The 17,720-nt window shown below is 64.7% G+C and overlaps 1 protein-coding gene across 2 annotated transcripts; it reads right to left on the bottom strand.

The window, feature by feature from the left end:
• Window positions 1–1,107: 1,107 nt before the first annotated feature.
• On the bottom strand, window positions 1,108–12,342 carry EFNA3 (ephrin A3). 2 transcript variants are annotated; one of them, XM_058043033.1, is made up of 5 exons: window positions 12,156–12,342; window positions 5,162–5,451; window positions 2,343–2,408; window positions 2,123–2,200; window positions 1,109–1,976 (listed from the first exon to the last, which is right to left on the bottom strand). In XM_058043033.1, the coding sequence occupies exons 1-5, from the start codon at window positions 12,266–12,268 to the stop codon at window positions 1,855–1,857; spliced, it is 669 nt and encodes a 222-aa protein (XP_057899016.1). In that variant the 5' UTR covers window positions 12,269–12,342; the 3' UTR covers window positions 1,109–1,854. The 2 variants fall into 2 exon arrangements, with proteins under 2 accessions (XP_057899017.1, XP_057899016.1); XM_058043034.1 differs by lacking the exon at window positions 2,123–2,200 and having other exon boundaries at window positions 1,108–1,976.
• Between the last annotated feature and the right edge of the window lie 5,378 nt (window positions 12,343–17,720).

The raw sequence follows: 17,720 nt of genomic DNA, 5'->3' as shown, positions 1-17,720 counted from the left end.
CCTAGGGCATGGGGCACACCTGAGCCAGGTGCCCACAGAGCCATGGGTGATGCCATGCATGCCCAAGAAGCGGTGCCAGGGTCGAGGCAAGTGGCAGGAGGGATCTGTGCCAGGGCAGCGACTCCAGCTCTCACACCCCCGCAGGGCACTGGCCACCCAAGCTGTGCCAGGCTCGCTGTGCCACGTGCCACCAGCATGGCACCACACTGGCACGGGTGCTTCGGCCAGCCCTGGCAATCAGCACCCGGCCGGACACGGCCCTTGGCAGTGGCAGCGCTGCTGCCTCACCCACCCCGTGCCCACCCTGGGTGGGTAACGACGCCACGCTGGTGGCACCTGGGCACCTCGGGATGGGATCCACGGGCAGGGAGCTCAGCCCCATCCGGGCCAGGCCTGCCGGAGCGCGGCGGGGACGTGGCGAAGCCGGCGCCTCTGGGAGAGCTCCCAGGACCCGTCTGACGGGTTCGGCCGCTCTTCCCGCACCCGGACAAGCCCGGGCCGGCGGGACACCCAGCCCCAGCCGCAGCCACCGCCCAGCAGCGCCTGCTGCGTGGGGGAGAGTGGCTGCGCTCTCTCTGCGGCTGGGAGGACTCCCCTTCCCCAGGAATCCAAAGGGGAGCGGGGCCCTCGCAGCCCCCCATCTCTGCGGGGAGACTTGCTGCCCCTTTCTGGGGGCACTGAACCCACAAAACCCTGCAGAGCGCAGGGTGAGGAGCCCACGCGTGCCCCACTGTGTCTGTGGGGGTCTGGGCACCCCATCAACACCCCCTTTACATGCCACCCCACCCCAGGCACAACCCAGCTCCCACATCCCTTTGGCTGGAGGTGCTGGGGGGGAGCTGAGGGCGCACCCCCAGCCCTCAGGAGCCGCCAGTTTGTGCCAGATCCCCCCGGAGCAGGCAGGAACCGGCATGCCCGGCACAGCCAGACGCGATGCCGCGGCTCCCACGGCGCTGCCAGCGCCCCGCGTGTGCTCGCTCCGTGCAGGGAAGGATCTGCTGCTCCCAAAGGCCACCCCAGCACCCCCAGGGTTGCGTGCCACGGGTCCCCCGCGCTGCCCTTACCTTACCACAGTGGAAGCCCCGCGTCCCTGCCGGCGCTGGGGGGTTGTTGGGAAGTGCCCTGCGTCCCCCTGCCAGCGGTACCGAGCCTGGCGTGCCTGGCAAGGCGGGTGGCACGGTGGAGATCAGCCCTCTCCTGAGCGCCTGTCCGAGCCGGAGCCCCCCTGGAACCCCTCCGAGGGGCTGGAAGTGCTGCACGCCACCGTGACAGGGATCCCTTTTTTTTTATCCTTTTATTAATTTTTTTTTTAATAGACTAAGAGCAGAATATGAAAATCACCAGCCAAAGCACTTGAAAAAAAGATCGAGAATGGTTGTTTTTTTTTTTTTCTGTTCTGTTTTGTTTTGTTGTTCCCCAAAAAGTGTCTGTGCGTTTGCATAGGTCGGGTCTTCACGGAAGACGAGGAAAATCCAACACGTTCGACTTATGTACAAGCCAGCCCGGGGCCGGCGCCGCTGCCTATGGTACAGTAATAGATATAATATCTCTGTAGTCGCTCTCTGTACAGTATGTATAGATCTATATGGGTATGTACACACTGCCCGGCCCCGGGGGTCCCTGCTGGCATCGGGGCTCGGCTCTGCCTCCCCCAGGCACGGAGCAGCCCCCGGGGGGGAGGCTGCGGGCAGGACGCCGGGAGGAGCCGCATCCCTGCGGAGCTGCCGGTCCGCTGCTGCTTGCCGTGATCCTGCCGCTCTCCGGTGCTCTCGCCGTGCTTCCGAGGCTCTCACGAGGGGCAGCAGATGGAGCGGGGCACGGCGGCGCTGGCCGGGCCCCCGCGGGCACCGGGAGCTACGAGGCCAAGAGCGTCATGAGGAAGAGCGCGGCGGCCACGGCCAGGGGCAAATGTTCCCGCTTGGGGCTGGTGCCGCTGATGCTCTTCTCCAGCTTGGGCATCTCCGGGTTGAAGTTTTCTGTGGGGGGCGAGGGGGAAGGAGAGGATGAGGAGGGCAGCAGGGCGGCTCTGAACCCCCACCCCGTGGCTGGGGCTGCCCAAGGGGCGGCGGCAGGAGAGGGGGTGACACGGTTTTGGGGGTCGAGGGGGCTGTGCCTGACTCACCCAGGTCCTCGATCTTCACCTCGGGCCGCAGGGTGAACTGGGGCAGGGTGGGCGCCAGCTTCTCGCCGGAGTGCGACGCTGTGGAGGGAGAGAGGGGACGGGGGGTCACTGCCCTGCACCCCTGCACTGCAGCCCCCCACATGCGGCCACCCCTCAGGAGGGACGGGGGCACCCCACGGGCCAGCCTCGCCGCCCCCGGGACGGGCACGGGGGTACTTACTGGAGGCGCAGCAGACAAACACCTTCATCTTCAGGCAGGCCCGGCGGTGGTTGTGTGTCGGCGTGGCTGCAAGGAGAGAACGCGCTGAGAGGGGCTCCGGGGCAGGGACCCCAACGCCGGCACCCCGGGGCTGGGTGGGTGTGGACAGAGAGGGGGCTGGAACTGCCCAGGGGTGGGAGCCGGGCTGGGGGAACGCAGCAGCACCCCAAATCCTGCAGCAGCACCCCAAATCCTGCACGAATGGCACACAAAATCCTGCACCGATGCCCTGTACCAGCACCCCAAATCCTGCACCAGCATCCCAAATCCTGCACCAATGCCTTGCACCAGCACCCCAAATCCTGCACCAGCACCCCAAATCCTGCACCAATGTCCTGCACCAGCACCCCAAATCCTGCACCAATGGCACACAAAATCCTGCACCGATGCCCTGCACCAGCACCCCAAATCCTGCACCAATGCCCTGCACCAGCACCCCAAATCCTGCACCAGCACCCCAAATCCTGCACCAGCACCCAAATCCTGCACTAGCACCCCAAATCTTGCACCAGCACCCCAAATCCTGCACCAATGCCCTGTACCAGCACCCCAAATCCTGCACCAATGCCCTGCACCAGCACCCTAAATCCTGCACCAGCACCCCAAATCCTGCACCAATGCCCTGTACCAGCACCCCAATCCTGCACCAGCACCCCAAATCCTGCACCAATGGCACACAAAATCCTGCACTGATGCCCTGCACCAATGGCACCCCAAATCCTGCACCAGCACCCCAAATCCTGCACCGATGCCCTGCACCAGCACCCCAAATCCTGCACCAGCACCCCAAATCCTGCACCGATGCCCTGCAGCAGCACCCCAGGCCTGAACAATCAGCTCTAGCATCCCAACCCAGCACCAGTGTCAGGCACCAACACTGCAATCCTGCAGCAGCTGCCCCTGAACCCCGATCCTGCAGCAGCATCCTGCATCCTCCATCATCATCCTCCAGCACCCCATCATGCCCTGGCACCCCCATCCACACCCCTACACCCCGATCTGCTCCCTGCATCATGGAAACACCCCCTCCCCCTGTCCCCCTTTGCTCCTTCAACACCTCCCAGAGCTCCAGGTTCCAACTCTTAGTAGGGAAGGAGCTGCCCAGTTTTGGGGGTGCAGGGGAATCGGCCAAGGGGGACGCAGAGGGGACCCAGCCGGGGTGGGAGGACCTGAGGGGACCCACCTGGGGTGGGACCTGGGGTTTGGGGGTCCTGCCCTGGTGCCCAACGTACACACATAGTAGCACTCACACATGTGGTAGTAACTCACACGTGTAGCAGCGCTCACACACGTAGTAGCACTCACATCTGTAGTAACTCACACGTGTAGTAGTAGTCACACATGTAGCAGCACTCACACAGGTAGCAGCACTCACACGGGTAGTAACTCACTCACATGTAGTAACTCACACACGTAGCAGCACTCACACATGTAGCAGCACTCACATGTAGTAAATCACACGTAGTACTGCTCACACACGTAGTAGTACTCACACATGTAGTAACTCACACGTGTAGCAGCACTCACACATGTAGTGGCACTCACACAGATGTAGTAGCACTCACACACGTAGCAGCACTATCACACGTAGCAGCACTCACATGTAGTAAATCACACGTAGTACTGCTCACACACGTAGTAGTACTCACATGTGTAGCAGCACTCACACAGGTAGTAACTCACACATGTAGCAGTACTCACGCATGTAGCAGCACTCACACATGGTAAATCACATGTAGTACTCACACATGTAGTAACTCATGCAGTAACTCACACATGTAGCAGCACTCACACATGTAGCAGCACTCACACATGGTAAATCACACGTAGTACTCCTCACACACGTAGTAGTACTTACACATGTAGTAGCACTCACACACATAGCAGCACTCACATGTAGCAGCACTCACACATGTAGCAACACACATGTAGCAGCACTCACACATGTAGTAACACACATGTGGCAGCACTCATACATATAGTAACTCACACACATAGTAACACTCACACATGTAGTAACTCACGCACATACTAACACTCACATATGTAGTAGCACTCACACATAGCAGCAGTCACACACATAGCAGCACTCACATATGTAGTAGCACTCACACACATAGTAACACTCACACATGTAGCAGCACTCACACCTGTAGTAACTCACATATGTAGTAGTACTCACATATCTAGTAGTACTCACACACATAGTAACACTCACACACGTAGCAGCACTCACACCTGTAGCAACACTCACATATGTGGTAGCACTCACACACATAGTAACACTCACACCTGTAGTAACTCACATATGTAGTAGTACTCACATATGTAGTAGTACTCACACACATAGTAACACTCACACATGTAGCAACACACACATGTAGCAGCACTCACACCTGTAGTAACTCACATATGTAGTAGTACTCACATATCTAGTAGTACTCACACACATAGTAACACTCACATATGTAGCAGTACTCACACACATAGTAACACTCACACATGTAGCAGCACTCACACCTGTAGTAACTCACATATGTAGCAGCACTCACACACATAGTAACACTCACATATGTAGCAGCACTCACACACGTAGCAGCACTCACACACATAGGAGCACTCACATATGTAGCAGCACTCACACACATAGTAACACTCACACGTAGCAGCACTCACACCTGTAGTAACTCACATATGTAGCAGCACTCGCACACATAGTAACACTCACACACACAGTAACACTCACACACGTAGCAGCACTCACGCCTGTAGTAACTCACATATGTAGTAGTACTCCTGGCCCGCACGGAACTCGTAGCCCAGCGAGAAGGCGCTGTAGCGCTGGAACTTCTCCGAGAACTTGATGGGGCTGTGCGGCGCGTGGGGCCGGTTGCACTCCCAGCGCTTGAAGCCCTGGCTGGTGTTGCAGGTGCGGTAGCCCTCCGCGTTCACCATGTAGAGCACGTACTGCTCCAGCCGGTGCTCGGGCACCGAGGCGTTGTAGTGAGGGCAGTAGATGTCCAGGTAGTCGTTGACGTTCACCTGCACCGTGTAGCCCTCCCGCCGCAGGCTGCAAGGGAGAGAAGGGCGGGAGGTCAGCGCTGGGGAGGCCCTGCACATCCCCAAGCAGGGTTCTCTCTCTGATGAGAACTCTGGGAGCAGTGGTGGACCCTGTTCGAGCTCTGTGTGAAGCCCGTGACACGGCCTGAGCCTCACAATGGAGCAGAATGCCCATCCTGGAGGGCACGGGACGGGTGTCAAGCCACACGTACAGGTGGGATGGGCATACAAGAACAGCCTCAAAGAGGAGACAACGCACAGACGCACCCAGAAGGGCATCAGGGTCCCTCGGGCATCACGTTCGCCACGGGACAGCCCGCGGGCGTGCGGGAGACCCCGGAATTCCTCGGAATTCCCTGGCATTCCCCATTTCCAGCAGCCTGGAGCCGACCCACCGCTGCCGCCCACCAGGGCCCTGGCACGCGCCGCAGCTCGGAGCCGGGATTTCTCACCCTGCTCCGGCTAATCCCGTTAGTTCCTTAATGCCGTAAAGGGTGGCCCTGGGGGAGCCTCATTTACATTGATTAGGAGCAAGCAATCCCCTCAGATCCACTCAGGAGAGGCTCCGCTGGCTCCTAATCCGCGCCCGGCGGAAATCCCGGCCCGCGGTAATCCTCGCCGCCGCGCTGACCCGCTGCTCCTGCCAATTAATTACCACCGGAGCTGGCTCGGCACCGGAGCCTGACCGGACCCGCATCCCGCAGGACACGGGCAGCAGCATCCCCCGCACGCGTGGCCGTGGAGATCCCCAGTGGAGCTCCACTCCCGGCCCTTTCCCCATTTCTCAGGGCAAACCCCGCACCGTGCGCCCCCCAAAGCATCACTCGGGGTTCGCTCGGCCGGGGCTGGGGGGGTTCGCAGCCCCTCCCCGAGCCCAGCGGTTCCCCGGGTCTCTCTCCCCGGCAGGGCTGGGCAGGCAGCGGGCAGGGCTACGCGTGCAGACGCCCCACCCTGCACCATCGCCCCCGGCGCTGTTGGAGGAGCCCCGGCGCTCCGCCAGCGCCCGCGGCACCGGAGCCGAGCTCCGAGACCGAGACAGAACCGGTGTCGGGAGGCAAAACGCGGAGGGGACAAGAAGCACTGCCTCCGGTACCGGGGGGCAACAGGAGAGGGGGGGGAAAAGCTGATGGCAGAGCTCATCACTCGCGGGACGGGGAGCGCAGTCCCACGCCGCCCCTCCCTCGCTGCGCAGCCGCTATTCCGCAGCCCATCCCGGCAGCCGCCGGCGAGTGCTCCGCCGGGAAGGTGCTGAGGCAGCCACCCTTGCTGAGCGGGAGCCGGGACCTTTCATCTTCCCCCTTTGATGTGGTGGGAAGGGGGGAGCGCGGGGGGGGGAGGGAGAAAAAGGCTTGTTATTAAAGAAATGGCCCCAAGGAGAAAATCGCAATTAACTCCACGCGGGACGCAGAGCTGGGGACGCTGGCGTACCCCAAGAGCAGCTGCTCCACGCCGGGGTGAGCATTCCGCAGCTGGGGCTCCCCACGGCTGTGCTGTGGGACAGAGGGACTAGGAGAAGTGTCACGAGTGACGCTGTGTCACGGGGTGCTGGCGAGAGGTGACCCCCCGTTCTCCTGGGGCGCCCAGTGCTGAGGAGCAGCCCTCTGGGAGCCCAGGATGGGGCTCGTTAAGGCGCAGCTCATTAAGAAGTGTGGCTGCTGATAAACAGCCTCACTAACGAGGCACCGAGGTGTCCCCTGGGCTGGGCGACAGCAGCACCCATGGCAGGGTGCAGGAGCCACAGCTGGCGTGGCAAGGCACCCACGGGAGTGACTCCCACGGGCATCACCAAAAGCTGAGGAATGGCCCCGTACGGGGAGAGCCACAGGGCCAGCACAGCCTGAGGCTTTGGTCACAACAGCGTGTCCCTGCCACGCTTGGCTCCTCCCGCACAGTCACTGCAGAGCAGCAACTCTGGATACCCCCGAATCCCTCAGTGCAACGGCCCAAGTGCTCCAAGATCTGCTGGCAGCACCACCCATGGAGCTCGTGGGCCTTGGTTTGGGGTGGGAGGGCAGGAACAGACACTCAGAGAGGGACCCTGCCTCTTTTCTCACCAGCAGTCTCTTTTCTCAGTCCATCCCAGACCAGGCACGGGCTGCCTGGTCCCTGCCAGTTCCATGGTGGGAAGCACCATGCCCTGCTCTGGGATGGACCCTCCAAATCTCAAACTCTGGCAGCCACGGCATGGCCGGTGGGGATGGTGGGCTCTGGCAGTGCCCGAAGGGTTAAGTGCGGGAGGAGAACGGGCAGCATCACTTCTGCACGACTGCGTTTGTAGAGCAGGGCTTGGCGAGGCGGTGGTACCTTCCAGCAGCCTGTCATGCTGGGCAGATGGATGTCCCCTGGCAGCACCGGCCCCGGGCTCGGTGCCCACCAGCCTCGCACCGGAGGGACGCTGGTGGCACCCTTGACGGCACCCTGGTGGGCACCTTGGCTACCTGGCACGCCGCAGGCACCGGTGAGCCGGGCGGGCGCTGCGCTCCGCTCCCATCTGCTGCCATAAATCCGGGCTGCGTGCCGCACGCTGGCTCCCACACCGCCGGGGAGCGCCTGGTGCACTGCAGCACGCCCTGGCAGCGGTGGCACGGCGGGACCGGACCCCCATGGGGACCCTCACCCTACACAGACTCATCCCCATGGTGCTGCAGAGGCCTGCAGGGCAGCGGGGCCAGAGCCGGGCTCAGCAGCCCGCAGTGGTGGTGCCAGCGGTGAGAGGAGCAGGGCAGCGTGGTGTGTCCTCCATGTGGTGCCCCCCAGCACTGGACAGCCCCCAGCGCAGCCAAGCTCTTTGTTCGGCTCCGGTAGCTTCGTCCTTTTGGCGCATCCGGGGGCCCATCCATCACCCGGGGGAACAAAAAAAAGTGCCATTGATTTAAGAGTCCCCTTCCCGTCACCCCGCTGCACAGCGAGAGGCAAAGGCGCATCGACCGCTGCGGCCGGACAGAGGGACAGACGGACGGACAGACAGACAGACCACCCGCCCGTCCGTCCTCCCGCACGCAGCGCGGGGGAGCCGGGGGGGTCTCAGCGCAGCCCTCCCCACGCAGGCAGCGCTGCACAGTCACGGCGCCCAGACGGCCGCGCACACGCGCGCTGGCTCGGCAGACAGCGCCTGCGACGCTGCCCACGCACACGGGTGGCACCGAGCCACAGCACATTCCCCCCCCCCCCCCCTCCCCGGCCTCGCCTGGCGCAGCCGCAAGGCGCGGGCGCTACCGGCACACGGTGTCCCCGGTGGGCACCTCCCTGCGAGGGATGATCCGCACGTGGAGGCAGCGGGGAGCGCCCGGCGGGACAGCGAGAGCCGTGCCCGAGCTCGCCGGGACTCCAGGAGCACCCTACAGGTGCCCCCCCCGCCGCTATTGACGGCCGTACAATCCCTGTAAATCCCGGCTAAAGCCGGCACCTTCCCGTGTTGCTAACAAGATCAATGAGGTTTCTAATTGGGTTTTAATTAAACCATCAATCTGCAACCGGTGACTCAATTACCAGCCCGGGCAGGAGCAGGTGGCCCCGGCCCTGTTGCACCCCGACACCGCGGCCGCTTCTCCCACGGGAACGCCGCCGGTGCTGCCGGGGCTCGGTGCCGCCCCGGCGCCGTGACTCACGGGGCACGGCCCGCTCTGCCCATGGGCACCGCTCCTGCCGAGGGTTGGCTGCGTGCTCGGGCTTCCTGTGTGCCCAGCCTGCAGGGCAGAGGATGGGGTGGGCGCTAGCCGAGCCCCCCAGCCAGCCTAGGGGGGGTGTTTTTGGCACTGTCCCTACATTCAGCTCCACAGGTGGGCACGGAACTGCCCCTGCTTGGGCACAGAACTGCCCCTGGCTTGGCACAGCTGCCCAGCACCTCCTGCTGGATGCCCCCAGCCCCGTGGGTCCCTCCTGCTGGGGGTGACTCCTCCTCAGCCCCGCTGGTGCCCATGGACGGGGTGGGGGGACCTGGCCAGGCCCTGCCCTGCTGTGGGGGTTTGGCTGCTGCAGAGGAGCCTGGGCCCCTCCAGACGCGCTCTGCAGGGACGTGGCTCCTCTCCTGTGTGAGATCCTCCCCGGCTCAGCACTGAGGCTTTCCAGAGCTCACTCCAGCCCTCTCCAGGGCCCACTCCAAGCCTCTCCAGAGCCCACTCCAGCCCTGCTGCCTGCAACACAGCCTGGGCCAGACAGAAGCCACCCTGAGGAGGTGAGCGTGGTGGCAGTGCCGGTGCTGGGGGGAGCTGTGTGCCTGCACAAAGCGCCACAACCTCCCTGCACACAGGTGGGCCCTGACCCCCACAGCACAGCCAGGCACCCTGTGCACCCCTGTGTCACCACACGCCCCTCTCTGCCCCCTCCATGGCACCCAGCGCCCTCAGCACGAGCACCAAAATCAGTCAGTGGCACGGTGTGGGACACCCCGACCTGCTCTGGGGTGATTCTTGGGGTGCAGCAGTGTCAGGAGCACTGGCCATGGGCGTCCATGAATTGCTGTCCCCATCTTGGCACCTGGGACACGCAGCAGGGACAGAGCCTCCAGCATGCCAGGGCCCAGCTTGTCTGGGGACACTTCAGGAAGCCCTGGCCCTGCTCAGTGGGTCACCCCAGGGTCACAGGCCCCACAAAAGCTGCTGCTGGGTGGACATGGCTGTCCTGCACCTTTGTCCCATGCCACCAGGCCTGCTCCTGGCGGGACCGGGGAGTGGAGGGCAGGGATGAGTCAAGGGTCATCCCACAGCCCCAGGGCCTGCCGGCTGCCATCAGGGATGGAATGCACAGCTGGACCAACAACCAGGCCGAGCAGGAGCAGGATTTGAGGATCCCACCTCCACACCAGCCCTGGGCTCTGCCAGCACACCCCAAACCCATGGCACGAGGGGTGCTCTGCCTGCTTGGGGACCCTTCCTGGCCTCCTGGCACCCCCAACCATTCCTTGCATGGCCAAAGGGGCCGAGCTGCCACCAACGCCCTGCTTCCAAGGCACCGTAGGGCTGCTCCCTGTGCTGCCCCTCACCCTGTCATCCCGCTGAGGGCACCGACAGGGCTACCCAGGGTAGCATGGCAGGAGCCACAATAAATTGGTGCCCAAGCAGTGCCCACAGCCAGCAACCCCCTCCTCCCCGGAGAGCCCCGCCAGGGCCGCGCTGGGCTTGTTTATGGCTCTGCTTGCAGCAGGCTTGCTGGGATTTGCAGGCTGCGGCCCAGGGAGCCTAATTCCCCCCATAATTTATCTAATCCAGACACTTTGCCGTGCGGCTATAATTGCGTCCGAGAGCTGCCGCACTGCCTAACAATAAATATCGGCTCGGGAGTCCCTGGGACACGGCTCTGCCGCAGCCGCCCCCACCGCGCCGCCCATGCCCTGAGCCGGACGCCGGCGGCCGCGCCAGACACGCCTGCGCAGGGGGTGCGGGCATCTGGCTGCGACACCCCCGCCTTGGCACAGCCCGGGCACCGCCAGCCCCTCCGCCCTGTCCCCCGAGAGGTGCCAGGGCAGCGGCAGGTCACGGCGGTGATGGGCATGGGGGAGTCACGGAGAGATAAGGGTGAGGGTGGCACGGCTGCCAGTGTTGTGGGATGAGGTTGGGGGTGTAGGGGGGTCTGGGGAGAGCAGGGGGGTGCGGGGGGGTGGATGCTGAGCGTGGAGGCACCTCGGCATTGTGCTGCGCCTCGGCACGTCGCGCACACGCACGATTTATGGGGCCCGAGCTTCCGCCTGGCGACACAATCTCAATGGCAGGGGAGGGGGCTGCCGGCGCTGCTCCCACCCTGCACAAAGGGCTGTGGCGTGGGGGGAGAGCCCCGGGAGAGCCCCTGCACCGACGGGAGCCAGAGGATGCTCGGGCTGCATGCGTGTCCCCGCCACACCCCTGGGCACTCGCACCAGCGAGGCACCGAGAGGTGGGCGATGGCAGCAGGCGCAGATCCCCGTGGAGGGGTCCACGGACGCGCCACAGCCCCCATTTCCCGAGGGGATCCAGCCCACGCCGTCCCCATCCACATCGGCTGCCGGCTGCGGGAGCGCCGGCGAGGGCAGGGCAGCCCCGGCGCGGGGTGTGAGGGAGGGGCTGGGCGGCCAAGGCCAGCGACCCCCGACCGCTCCTCGCTCCCGGTGGCCGCTCCCACCCTCCGCTCTCGCCCCGCGCCGTCCCCGCAGCCCAGGAGCCACCCTGGGGGTGCCAGTGCTGCCGGGCAAAGGCGGCGGGGGGCGGCAGGCACCTGTCGGGCCCCCCCGCCTCCGCCGCGCCGCCGGTGCCGCTCCCGCACCCAGACATGCGGGGGGAGCGGGACCCCTGCCCTGCCCTGCCCCGGCGCACCGGGACATGGATGCCGGGGGCAGCAACGCTCTCCCCGCTGCCCCCGGTGGCTCAGCGCTGGTGGGGGGGGGTGCTCTTCCCCCGGTGCTCACCACCGGGAGCCGCCGAGCCCCGCCCGGCAGCGCGGCCGCGGGGACACGAACCGGCCGGGCGGCTGCACCCCCCCCGCCGCCGCAGCCATCCCCGACTCCACGGGCAGGGCGAGGGGCACCGGAGGCACCGGGGAGGGCGCCGCGAGGAGAGCCGGCACCGGGGGTCCCGCAGTCCCGGTGCCGCCCGCCGCCCCCGGCGCATCCTTCAGCGCGATCCCCGCCGCGTCCTTCCCGGCGGCGCCCCCCACCCCGCGCGGCCCCGGGGACACCCCCCACCCTCTCCAGCCCCCCCCAGCCCGCCTCCCGGTGCGGGTCCCGGCGCCCCCGCCCGCACTCACTGCGGGTTGGAGCTGTTCCAGTGCACGGCGTGCCGGTTGCCCAGAGCCCCCGGCGGCCCCCGGCCCGGTAGCAGCAGCAGCAGCGGGAGCAGGGGCAGGAGCCCAGCCGCCATCCTGCCGCCGCCCGAGCCCGCCGCGATGCCGGGGAATGGAGGGAGGCAGAACCGAGCCCGAGCCGCCCGCGCCCCGCGGCCCCGGCGCCCAGCTCCGCCCCGCGCGCGCCCGCCGCCGCCGCGCCCCCGCGCGCGCTCCCGCCGCCACCCCGGGCCCGCCCCGGCACCGACACCGGCACCGGGCTCGGGGCTGCGGCTCCCCGCGGGTGCAAACACGGGGGCCGGGAGGACCAGGTGGCACCGGGGTGGCGCCAGGACCCCCATGAGCGGGGGGCGTCACCTTTGTGGGGTCCTGCTGCCATCGGGGTCTCACTGGGACCCCCGTGGGTGCTCCCACACCTCGGTGCGCCCCTGCCTGTCCCTGCGGGGTCCGGTGCCACTGGGATCTCCCGGGCACACCCACGCTGGGGGCAGCAGGGCCGGGTGCCCGCAGGGTTGGGGTCGCTGTGGGTGGGAGCTGCGGGCCGTGGGGCAGCTGCCCCCGTGGGTCTGTGGGGGCTGTGGGTGCGGGCTCAGCGCCCCAGAGGGTGCTCTCAGTGATGCTGCCAGTGCCATGGGGGTGACATGTGCTCACAGAAGGGTTTGGGCACCCTGGAGGCACAGGACGGGCTGGGAGGGAGTGTGCCAATGTGCCAGGACAGCCTGGCCACTGAGGAACACGGACACAGTGCCAGGCTCTGCCGCCTGGCCTGACCTCCCTCGGGAGCCAGCACTTGGCCAAGTGCCCACCCACATGGGCAGGCCCTCGTTCTTCCCACACCCCGAGGGTTTGCGGGGTGGAGGTTCCTGGGGGGAGCCCAGGGCAATGTGGGGGCTCCCCTGGGTGTGGGGATGGAGCTGAGTGCCAGCTCCCGCTGCCCGTCCTCGGTGGGATCCCTTGGCAACTGCCGAGCAGCGCCGCCCGGCAGAGCCCAGTGCCAGGGGATCGGCGCCCTGGCACATGTGGGCACGCACGGGCACGCTCACACCAGTGCAGGCACGCGGAGCTCAGCGGGGACGTGCAGCTCAGCGGGCACACTCAGCTCAGCGGGCACACTCAGCTCGATGGGCACACACAGCTCAGCGGGCACGCTCAGCTCAGTGGGCACACTCAGCTCACTGGGCACACACACAGCTCAGCGGGCACACTCAGCTCAGTGGGCACACTCAGCTCAGCGGGCACACTCAGCTCAGTGGGCACACTCAGCTCACTGGGCACACTCAGCTCAGCGGGCATGCACAGCTCAGTGGGCACTTGGAGCTCAGCAGGCACGGGCAACTCAGTGGGCACACACAGTTCACTGGGCACACTCAGCTCAGTGGGCACACACAGCTCAGCGGGCACACACAGCTCGATGGGCACACTCAGCTCAGCGGGCACACACACAGCTCAGCGGGCACATGCAGCTTAGCGGGCACATGCAACTCACAGGGCTCACACAGCTCAGCGGGCACACTCAGCTCAGTGGGCACACGCAGCTCACAGGGCACACTCAGCTTAGCGGGCACACTCAGCTCAGCGGGCACTTGGAGCTCAGTGGGCACGCGCAACTCAGTGGGCACACTCAGCTCAGCGGGCACACACAGCTCAGCAGGCACACTCAGCTCAGTGGGCACACAGAGCTCAGCGGGCACACTCAGCTCAGCGGGCACACTCAGCTCAGCGGGCACACACAGCTCAGTGGGCATGCACAGCTCAGCGGGCACACTCAGCTCAGCGGGCACACTCAGCTCAGCGGGCACGGGCAACTCAGTGGGCACACACAGCTCAGCGGGCACTTGGAGCTCAGCAGGCACACGCAACTCAGTGGGCACACAGAGCTCAGCGGGCACTTGGAGCTCAGTGGGCACGGGCAACTCAGTGGGCACACTCAGCTCACTGGGCACACACACAGCTCAGTGGGCACACTCAGCTCAGTGGGCACACAGAGCTCAGCGGGCACGGAGTTCAGCGGGCACACTCAGCTCAGCAGGCACATACAGCTCAGTGGGCACATGCAGCTTAGCGGGCACATGCAACTCACAGGGCTCACACAGCTCAGCAGGCACACACAGCTCAGCGGGCACACAGAGCTCAGCGGGCACACTCAGCTCAGCAGGCACACTCAGCTCAGCGGGGACGTGCAGCTCAGCGGGCACACTCAGCTCAGCGGGCACACACAGCTCAGCGGGCACACTCAGCTCAGCGGGCACACACAGCTCAGTGGGCATGCACAGCTCAGCGGGCACACTCAGCTCAGCGGGCACTTGGAGCTCAGCAGGCACACGCAACTCAGTGGGCACACAGAGCTCAGCGGGCACTTGGAGCTCAGCGGGCACGGGCAACTCAGTGGGCACACACAGCTCACTGGGCACACTCAGCTCAGTGGGCACACTAGCTCAGCGGGCACACGCAACTCAGTGGGCACACAGAACTCAGCGGGCACTTGGAGCTCAGTGGGCACGGGCAACTCAGTGGGCACACTCAGCTCACTGGGCACACACACAGCTCAGCGGGCACACTCAGCTCAGTGGGCACACAGAGCTCAGCGGGCACGGAGTTCAGCGGGCACACTCAGCTCAGCAGGCACATACAGCTCAGTGGGCACATGCAGCTTAGCGGGCACATGCAACTCACAGGGCTCACACAGCTCAGCAGGCACACTCAGCTCAGTGGGCACACGCAGCTCACAGGGCACACTCAGCTCAGTGGGCACACTCAGCTCAGTGGGCACACACAGCTCAGCGGGCACATGGAGTTCAGCGGGCACACTCAGCTCAGTGGGCACACGCAGCTCAGGGGACACACACAGCTCAGTGGGCACACTCAGCTCAGCAGGCACACGCAACTCAGTGGGCACACACAGCTCAGAGAGCACACACACAGCTCAGCGGGCATGCACAGCTCAGTGGGCACACTCAGCTCAGCGGGCACACTCAGCTCAGCGGGCACGCACAGCTCAGCGGGCACACTCAGCTCAGCGGGCACACTCAGTGGGCACACTCAGTGAGCACACACAGCTCACTGGGCACACACAGCTCACTGGGCACACACCATGCCCCCCCAGCTCCCACGTGGCCCCACCATCCCCAGCCCAGCAGCCTGTGCCCCGGCCGCGCTGGCATCGTGCATCACCTGCAGCTTTGGCAGCCTCGAGGAGCTCGTGAGTGAAACCAGGAGGTTCCCAAACCGTGCTGGGCTTGCTGGGCCGGCCCGAGCTGCTCCTGGAGCAGCTATCTCACTGTGTGGTGAGTGTGGCCAGCGTGGTGCTGTGCCAAATGTCATGTTCCCGTGTCCCCAGCGGGCCTGGTGGCTCTCTCAGGTGCCCTTTGCTGAGTCTTGGGGGCTCTCCTGGCTCCCCAGAGTTTTATCAGGAGCTCTGTGGGCAATGAGAGCCACCCCATTTCTCCTCAGCGTCCCTTTGGCCATGTGGATGCTGCCCCAAGCCGTGGAGGGGGACAAGGAGGATGATGATGATGGGCACGGCCCCTGGTGCCACTCATTCCCCATCCATACTGGTGGCACTGGGAGCCCAGAGCCCCGCCAGGAAGGGGGAAGGGGGAAACGGAAAGGCCCGGAGGACCAAAAAAAGCCTCCATTAATTATTCATCCGAAGAAGTGAAGTGAAGAAAACACAACACGTGGAAAAGGGCTCTGGCTGCCTGGGGGTGGCCGCGGGGGAGAGCTGGGCACGGGAGGGCACAGGGGGGCCGGGCTGAGGTGGCAGCGGTGGCATCTCCCAGGGTGCCGCACACCTCAGGGAGGACCCAGAGCACCGCGCTGCCACCATGGAAACGCCCGGGCTCGGCAAACCCATGGCAACACCCACCTCCACATGGAAACCCCCAGCCCGCTCGTGGCAACGCGCGCTCCGCCGTCAGCACCCGCACCACGGGGGTCCCCCCGCCACCGAGGGACACGGAGGGACATGGAGGGACACAGCCGGGTGGCAGAACACAGCCCTGAGCATCGCGGGGTGCGCAGGTGTCAGCGCCCCGCGGGAATTACACGCAGAGGGGGGCTTGGCTGGGTTTTGGCACAAGGGGACGGCTGGGGACACACACCCTGGTGGCTGCGCTCTTGGAGGGATGTGAGGCCTTGAGCTGTCCAGAGCATCCCTGGTTCTCCCTCTGTCTCCTCTACGCTGTGCCCATCGCTTTTTGGCGTCAAAGCGGTGGGGAAAGCCCCACACCTGCCGTCCATGAGCCCCGAGGGGCTGGAGCGTGTCGCCGACGGGGCAGGGGACCTGCCTCGGCCCGCCTGGGTTGATGTTTAACCGCGGCTTCCTGTGACAGAATGTCGCAACCGCAGAGCAGAGCCGGCACATTCAATAAATCATCACGCAGGGCTGGGGGGGGAGTGGGGAGGGGGCAGCGCCCAGCCGAGCGAGAGGGGGAAGCCGATAAATAATTCATTAAATAAATAAACATGGTGAGAGCGCGGGGAGGAGGCAGGAGTGTAACCAAGAAAGGGCTCGGCGAACGCGGGCATGAAATATTCACCAGCCACACCTAGCAGGGCCCAACGCGCTGAGCTCAGGGCTCCCGGCCCGCCCGAGGGAGCCAGGTGCCGGCACGTGTCCAGCCAGACACGGCGAGAACAAGGCAAAGGCAAGCAGGGAGCGTGGCCTGGCTCGGGGAGCAGGCAGCTGGCAGCGCTGGCACGGCCGTGTCCTGGCTCCTGGCGGCGTTTGGGGCAGCTCCTCACAGCCCCACGATGCCATTTGGGCACCGTCTGTCCTGCCAGGCTGGCACGGCCGGGGCACGCTCAGCACACGCCGTGTGCCCAGCAGCCCTGCTCGTCCCTGCCCCTTCCCTTTTCTGTCCCGTGTCAGGCGTTAAATTTGAATGAGGCCTCACGGATGGCTGAGCCGCGCCAGCGCCTTGGCGAGCGCGCAGCGGGCATCGCCTCGGGGAGGGCACGGGGGCTGAGCCTTCACGTTTCCCAGGGACAGGGGGGAAAACCCAGCTCTGGGGGGCATCCTGGGGCTGGGCCTGGGCATGCAAGGGAGGTGAAGATGGGTGGCTGTCGGTTTCTCGGCTGTTTTAATGACCTGGAAAGGCCCGGGGTGGCCTTGGACAGCCCGCGCTTCAAAGGACGAGAAGAGGCTTCAGGTTTTTTCTCGGTCTCGGTGTTTATTAATTGTTTATCTAAAAGATTTTCTCTTGGCCCGACAGAGGTCTGCACAGCAGCCAGCCATGAGCACACTGCGAGCCCCCGGGGCAGTCACCTATCTTTATACTCAAAATTACGTGTACAATATTTATCAATTTTCCCCAATACCTTCTACCCTTATTAACCGGTGCACTTTTAGTAATAACCAATCCCAAAGTGCCACCATCACCACAGAAGATGGAGGCCAAGACGAAGAAGAAGAAGGACAGGACACGCCCCAATTCTTCCATCTTACTTCTCTAGACCCCCCTGTACAGAAATCCTAAACCCTGTGTTTCACACTCTAATTAACCTATCCCTTCACCATTCACCCAGTGA

This window comes from Melospiza georgiana, chromosome 33 (genome assembly GCF_028018845.1).
Source record: "Melospiza georgiana isolate bMelGeo1 chromosome 33, bMelGeo1.pri, whole genome shotgun sequence".
Taxonomy (NCBI): Eukaryota; Metazoa; Chordata; class Aves; order Passeriformes; family Passerellidae; genus Melospiza; species Melospiza georgiana.
This window is presented reverse-complemented; position numbering and strand designations above follow the sequence as displayed.